The sequence below is a fragment of the Magnolia sinica genome, chromosome 6 (assembly GCF_029962835.1).
Source record: "Magnolia sinica isolate HGM2019 chromosome 6, MsV1, whole genome shotgun sequence".
Taxonomy (NCBI): domain Eukaryota; kingdom Viridiplantae; phylum Streptophyta; class Magnoliopsida; order Magnoliales; family Magnoliaceae; genus Magnolia; species Magnolia sinica.
The window spans coordinates 86,792,988-86,800,759 of record NC_080578.1 but is presented as its reverse complement, the minus strand read 5'-3'; the positions used below and the strand labels follow the sequence as shown (position 1 = coordinate 86,800,759).

The following is a 7,772-nucleotide window of genomic DNA, read 5'->3' as shown; positions in this document are numbered from 1 at the left end:
GCAGGTTGGAGAGAGATCATATCAATTCTCTTTTTCAAACTCATGTCAGTACCCAGATTAAGAAAAATTCCAACTTCTAATCACTGTTTACATGATACAACAACATGGGTGTGGAAACCATGCAAAGCTCCTCACCTTCCAAATTCAAGTCCATCAATGAATAGATATTGGTATCATACAATAAAAGAAGAAACAATTGGGGTGTGTTCCTTTCATTTTAATCAAATCATTTCTGGTTGTGTAGTTATTTTTATGCATTCTGATAAACAGATGCGGTTTTGGGGTCTTTCTTAGGGTGCCTTAGATGGTGGATTTGACATTCCTCATAGTGACAAGAGGTTTGCTGGTTTTAAAAAGGAGGACAAACAACTTGATCCTAAGGTTCACCGAAAGTATATCTCCTGTGGTCATGTTGCTTCTTACATAAGGGTTAGATTTAAAACTTGAACCTCTCATCTAGGAAAACTCTGCTAGTGATTAAAATCATAATACTGAATCCGAGATAAGATTTGAACACATCCCACCAAGCCTCTAATAGACCTACAATTTATTGACTGTTATATCGCCACTAATACGAATGAGAATTTTACAGACATTGATGGAGGATGAGCCAGAGAAATAACAGTCACATTTCAGTGAGTACATCAATAAAGGAATTGAGCCTGATGGCATTGAAGAGCTATACAAGAAGGTCCACGCTGCCATCAAAATGTCCACAGATTGAATGGTTCCCAACAGAATGTCCATAGATTGAATGGTTCCTAACAAAACTTCTAAACTACTACAGCCTATTTCCTTTGTTGCAGGAGTTACTGTACCTGTATGGATTTGTCATCGACAATAATCCAAATGACTATCTCATGGTAATGCCTTCTAGTACTACTAGCCTTCACATTCCTCCATTAGCTATTTTAGTGATTTTAGCCGCAATTGTGAGGACGCCAGTACAATTTGAGCTTACCTTCCAGAAAATGCTTATTTGGTCCAATTTCATTCCATCCTATGTTTTGCAGAGTATGATGGTAATTAATATAACTAATCAACATGCAATTGGATGAAAAAATTGGCAATCTGATTACAATTTGGTACAGGTTCATTATCCAATGGAAGCCTTTCAGAGTGTTCCAATAGCTGATTCCAAAGTGCAACTTCTAGAAATACTGGTTAGCTTTTTCTCCAAAATGTTTCCTGGTTTTAGTATTTCAATTTTCAGGGAATATTATGCGTATAGCCTAATAGTTGGTTTTTATGATTCTGATGAGTGAGAAATGGTTGGAATTAGCTTTCTCTCCTCAGAAGTAATTTGTTTTTTGTAATATTAATGGATTGAATCAATCCTACAGAAGGCTAAAATGAGGTGTCTCTTACGAAGAAGTTTGCTGGATCATGGATTTTTTTCTAGATCCCCTCTACATGAAGAAGACAGGAATAAGAAATCAAATGGCCTATTTTGCAATTTCTTTTTTGTGCTACAGGCTTGTGAGAAGTTTTTATCATTGAGGAAAGGTACAAAGTCGGATGTTACTGCTGTTTTAGAAGAGGTATTGTCCTATTTTCAACTGAGAGGCCTTTTTCTAATCCTGACTCATAGAAAATCTGACATTTTGTTTTTAGTATTTCATTTGTCAGCTTAATTCCTTAAGATAGAAATATTAATTTAGTTATAGGCATATTTCAGGACCACATTGCAAGGTCTTCATTCGAGCAGGCTTACTTCAATCTGGTATTTACAACTTTATGCACGCAGACTATTCTATCCATGTTCAACACTAATACTTCCAGCAGAGCTGCATTGATATGAGATCCTGGATACAGATGTTTAATGATAGCCAGTGGCCGGTGCCATTAATTGTCATATTCTCTCTTTCCAGGTCACAGTTCTTTCTAATGTTGAGGCCAAAAAGAGGTTTGAGTTTTTGGAAGCTGTTAGTGGGGTAATGGATGCTCACCTTATTCGTTATTTCAAACAAGTACGCATACGATTTCCTTGTTCACTGTCCTATTGAATGTAGTTTGCTGCTCTTCTTTGGTGCTTCTCTAAAAGCTTTTGACCTGGTTTTCTTACAAGGATATGAACTATTGCATCAGATGGAGCCATATGTCCACCAGGCCTTTTTTGTTTATGAATTGCCATAGAAAATGTGTAGGGTGCTTAATTTAGCAACATGAGTTTGTGCATAAACTAGATGTGATCTACATTCTTCTGGTCAGTTAGAAGATTTATGGCACAGGTAAAGGGTCTGTTCTCTAGGAATTCGTAGGGACAATTGGGGCATGGATATGGGCTCCAAAAGGATAGTTTTGACTCCTTTCTATAGGTACCTTCCTGGGCTAGAGGTGCGATCACCTTTACGAGTAGTCTATGGTCATTTGAGGTCATCTGAAAATGATTGGTTTTTGTTAGACTGCAAGATGGTCATTTCTGGTTGATCATTCCCAGCACAAGGATGTCATGATAAATATCCGGCTGAAGAAATCATAGATCACCTCTTCATCCATGCCTGCTTGTCCTTTGTCTAGCATCCGAAGAGTGTAGTTCATCTCCGTATCCACTTCCCTTGAGGCGGGCTCTCTGTTGTGCTTCTTCAATATCAACTTTCATTTCAGTCTCATGGAGGCATGGTCTTGTGGTCCTTTCTCTGAGAGGTCATATTTTTTTATAAGCTACACTTTGTATGATTGATGGAACTTAAGTGCCTGTTATGATTGATATTGTCATGTACTAAAATAATGTGCATTCTTGATTGATGGAACTTAATTGTCTGTTATTTGATCCAGTCCATTGTCGGTGTTGCCTGTAATGGAGAATCTAATCATTCAGATTCACGACAACATAGAAAGGTATGCTCAGTGCACGCTTGTGAGCCTTGCGTTTTTCATAATATGCGAGTTCAGTATTTTTTTACTTATTTTTTAGTTATATTATTCCCTTTTTCCACTTTCTAATTACCATTTTATATAAGTCCTTGTGTGTACTGTCTTGCCATAACATTCCTCGTGCTCAATGGTTGAGCAAGGTTCAACTGCTTAAGTTAAAGCTTTATTCATCTTCACATAGAAATGTTTATTAAATTCGACCGTACCTCAGGTCTCAACATTATTCACCACCATCACCATCATAATATTATTATTATTGTTTCCTTCTTTTAGGCATTGCTTGAATATTTATTGGATGATCAGGATAAGATGTCTCACGAGATGTCTGTGGGAACTGATACTCTGGAGAAAGCATTAATCATTCCATCAGAAAGGGTCTGTCATGGTCATTCCAGTGTAACTTTTTATAACGCCCCGGTTTTCAGGACCCGAGTATATGACCCGTGTCCCAAAAACCCGTGTGTTAGCTTTAAAGGATGGTCAAATTCGAGTGTACATTTTTTTCTTTCATCATCAGAGTAAGCAAATGAGCGTAGTGTAGACAAATCGACATAAAGGAAAATTTCATTATCATTCAAATTTACAAGAAGCTGCCCATAATGACTTATACAAACCAATGTTTCCAAAATTAACAAATACAAGAATCACATGATCTAATACATGAGAAATAATAGAAAGCATATAAATATAAGCTGCAAGATCACACAGCTCCTCCAAGCATACAGTCAAGCATTCCTGGTGATCGTACCCTGCTTCTTATCAAGTCTAAACATGCGTATCACTTAAGCTACCTGTATTACCTGTACGGTTTTATATTTGATGGATGAGTGGCCAACTCAGTGTGAATTCTCCTCAAGATTACACACCGCCGCATTAGGTAAGAGATAGTATAAAACATCTAGACAACCAAAACAGAGTAAATGCAGTCTTATTAGGTGCATGGATGCATAAATGCAATCATCCGGACGGTCGGTGCCCCAGGAAAAACATCCAGACAGGCAATGGGGTCGTCACCCAAGGATGTGACTGGTCATCAGCGCAACACGCAGCGTAATCGTATGGGTATGAGTGATCCAAGTCATCATCATAAATCGATCAACTGGTCATTAGCGCAACACGCAGCGTAATCGTATGGGCATAATGATCCAAGCCGTCATAGTATGCCATGCATGCATGATTAGCCAAGTCATTATTAGTCCCTTTACAACCAGCCAATTTACATAAGCTCAAAGGTTACTACGGGGAGCACATGGCCCAGCGTAGGCCGACAGCTCGGGTATAGTGTCTCATTACCACCATCTCCGGCTCATGAGGCTACCATCTTAGGATGTTTAATAGAAACCCGTCGACTAGTGGCCAATCATATTACAGTATATGGGGCTTACCATCGCATAGTTACACAGTATAAAACATCGAACCCATATAGAAAAAATATCAGAACAAAGCCACATAGGGCGATATCAAACAAGCCACATAGGGCAATTATCAAAATAGGCCTCATAGGGCGAGTGTCAAAACCATGCGATAAAAGACCATCCTTGAAAACCATTTGGACACAATAACCCTAGATGGTAGGCCCACATTAATGATCCATTTAGACCACCACTCAATAACCACTAAGTCGAAGGTCCATTTTAATCACAACCAGTCGGGTTATATCCCAAGTATGGGTGTACATTTATAAGTGGGGGTTTCCCACTAATGTACCAGTTTAAAGTCCATAAGCAATACACAAATAAACCACAAGCATGAACAAATATACAGGATGAACATTAAGCAGGTAATATAGCAATTTAATTTCTACCAGCTAACACATGTGAATATAAGAGAGAGATATCAATTATAATTTTTAATAAAAACTATAACTTAAGCTAATGAGAAGATGGAAAGCTCAAGGGGAAGAATCATCACCTGACGTATAGGATCACCTACTTATGTCGTTAGGAGGTACGTGCGCCCTTAGAGTCAAATCCTATCATGAATTATAAATTTTATATGGTTAGATCCAAGTTGTACAAACTATCTATGGCCAAGATTATAATCTAAGGTTTGGATCACTTAGGTTTAGGGCTTCACTCTAGAGTCTAGGTCTAGGCTTAGGTCTTGGGATTTGAACCTCTAGCTAATGTATAATTGAAATGCTAATTTAATAGTTATAAGATATTTATTAACATCAATGTTGCGGCTAGTGTTAGCTAATGTAGCAATGATAATATTCATGATGATATTAAATTGTACAAACTATTACAATGATAATATCCAAGCATGATAAATAAAATGCTAATATTTAATAACCATAAAATTTCTTATTTATTTATAATAACTAATATAGGCATGGATATCATGCTATATAATTGCAAATATCATAGTAATACTAATGATAATAAATAAATATCAAGACCTATTATCTATGGTGACAAAATACTAATTGTCTATTAACGCTAACGATACTAGTGTTATAACCAATGACGAAATAAGAGTTGCATTAATAATGAAAATCGTTAATATCAAAGTTCTGTAATAAATATTACTTAGCAAAATTATTCTACTAATGGTTAACCATACCTAATATTGGAAATCCTTACAATAAGAGTGGTAACAACTAGGGTGATCTACTATCAATGAGAGTGTTTAGAAATGATAAGTAGATACTAGTGTCTCATTGATACAGCCCAATGGATGGCTGTCATATTTGTTGGCGGGCTCAGATCCAGGCCCATATATGGGACGGATTGAGCCCATGCCTATTTCTACCGCGGAGGGGCATGTAATTTGGCCCAATGTCAACAGAATCTGAGGCGGGCCTGCTGAACCAAATGGGGCCCAACAGCGACACAGGCCTGAGCTGGGTTGATTGGACTGATTCTGGCCCACAGAGACCTGCCTCACAGCAGCCCATCATATGTGTGGTGGGGCCCATTGAGATACATGGTGTGGCCCACTGAGTTTGCCCAGTAGCGGCCCATAGTTGTGGTTAGACCAAGCTCAGATCTCGGCCCAACACAATGTCTGGGCCCGGACCAGATTCCAACTTACCTGCATACAATCTCTTGGGGAAAGTGATTGGAGAAGTTGGTGGGAAGAGAAGCAGTGAACAAGGCATGGGGAGTGACTTCAGTAGCAGACGTTTGAGACTTTGCTTGGGGTTGGATCTCTCTGCTGCTTTCAGTGTAGAAGATGGAAGCTACAATGAAAGCACAGATGTGAAGAGTACTGAGAGGAAATGGAGTCTTCCTTTGCCTCCATCTCTGCATTTTCTATAATCTCTCCCTCTCTTCTCTCTCTTTCGGCTTCTCCTCTTCCATCCTTCCCTGCTGGAATATCCAGCAGGCCTTCCATTCAAACCAGACGACATTTGGATCTGGCCAGACCCATCCCTTGCTCGGACAGAACCCGGTCAGGTTGGTGCGGCTACCCCACACACGCACCCCCTCACTTTGCTGATTCTCTTTTCTTTTCTTTTTTTTCCTCTTTATTCCTATTCTTTCACCCCCTAGCATCCAGCTCCGATCCAAGGCTGAACCAGTCTTGGAATAGCAACAGCTCAGTGAGCCGAAACGGTGGTCGTGCATGGAGTTTTGGCGAGGAAGATGAAGTGGCTTTAATGGCAGCTTTGGGTGCGGGCCATCTTCCTATGAAATGATGTTGCTGGAGGGTCTAGACCTCCCATGTGGAGCTAGTAGGAGCTAGAAAATGAAGCTCAAATGACATTCTCATGGTGGGTTCGGAGATAGAAGGAAACGGCAAGTTTTTTGGCTGCAGCTGCAAAAATGGAGGATGAGCTCCCGTTTCCTCGATCCTCTTGCCTCTTATGCTTGCCCTGATCCCTCTTAAACTGTCGGATCAATAGCCAGTGGCCAGGATCTCCTCTGGTTGAAACCGCCTCCCAAAACAGTGGGCGGAATGCGACCGGTCGTGTTTTTGAAGCCCTAAACCGTTGTTGGAATGAACGGCTGAGATATCACTAGGAAGGATGGCTGGGATTGGAAAGGGCAGAGGGCACACGGATCGCTGAGCTGGAAGCAAGACAGGTTTCCATTTTTGGAAAGTTGTCTTTGTAGGTCTTGTTTGGGTTGAAGATGGTGCACGTGTATAGGTTCTCCAACACGTGGAAAAGGGTAGGTTTTGGTTGGACCTATGCCGTGCACACGATGGACGGTCTGGATCATCAAGGTGGGTCCACATTTGTGGGCCATGGTGGGTCCAAAACGGACGCTGTCCGTCAACTGGTGCAACGAGAGGGAGAGAGATTCTCTCTCCGCTTAAGGAAATAGCGGGTCAGGCTGGTTTGACCGCTTCCACCGGTCCGGTGCACAGCGGCTATACGCCTGCTGTGTACATGCAGGCCAAGGTTGGGGTCCACAGTGGGGTTTTTGGGGAAATCCACTCCGTCCATTAGGTTCTAAGGGTCCAGTTAGGTCCATATACCAAATATGGGGCAGATCCAAGGTCCTGGTGGTGCCCAACACTTGATCTATAGTCCTAATGGTGGATTCCTGTTAATATAATGGACTGATCATCCCGAAAACGAATGTCAACGGTTAAAAGGTCCTAAAGGGCCATTTGTAAAACTTTCATCATTTATTATTAACCAATACTAATATTAATATAGATTTCAATACTTTTGTATATTATTTACAATTAAAATACTTAAAATCTCATACATATATATAAATATGTATATATATTTTTTTATTATATTGACATACTATTATATACATGCTATTTATCACCTATTTATTAATATAAAATTCATAATATACATTATCCCATCATATATGAATTGAAAATGGTACAATATCATATTTGAAATCACCATGTTAAATAATATAAAATTTCATTAAAATGTCTAATAATTTTTGTTCACATGTTTATAAAAGATATTTAATACTACA

At 39.5% G+C, this 7,772-nt stretch overlaps 1 protein-coding gene across 5 annotated transcripts; it reads left to right on the top strand.

Moving 5' to 3' along the window:
- Positions 1 to 285: 285 nt before the first annotated feature.
- LOC131250098 (ADP-ribosylation factor GTPase-activating protein AGD3-like) lies at positions 286 to 2,573 on the top strand. Of its 5 annotated transcripts, none has more exons than XM_058250745.1 (6): positions 286 to 429; positions 593 to 863; positions 1,092 to 1,163; positions 1,344 to 1,541; positions 1,679 to 1,723; positions 1,872 to 2,573. In XM_058250745.1, exons 2-6 carry the CDS (start codon positions 861 to 863, stop codon positions 2,004 to 2,006), a joined length of 453 nt encoding a protein of 150 aa, XP_058106728.1. In that variant the 5' UTR covers positions 286 to 429; positions 593 to 860; the 3' UTR covers positions 2,007 to 2,573. The 5 variants fall into 5 exon arrangements, 3 of the variants coding, with proteins under 3 accessions (XP_058106728.1, XP_058106730.1, XP_058106729.1); XM_058250747.1 differs by having other exon boundaries at positions 1,668 to 1,723; XM_058250746.1 differs by having other exon boundaries at positions 1,014 to 1,163.
- Positions 2,574 to 7,772: the final 5,199 nt, after the last annotated feature.

Coding starts and splice junctions, on each gene's coding strand:
- LOC131250098 (XM_058250745.1), top strand. Junction 1,164..1,343: donor TGCAACTTCTAGAAATACTG/GTTAGCTTTTTC, acceptor TCAATCCTACAG/AAGGCTAAAATGAGGTGTCT. Junction 1,542..1,678: donor TTACTGCTGTTTTAGAAGAG/GTATTGTCCTAT, acceptor GGCATATTTCAG/GACCACATTGCAAGGTCTTC.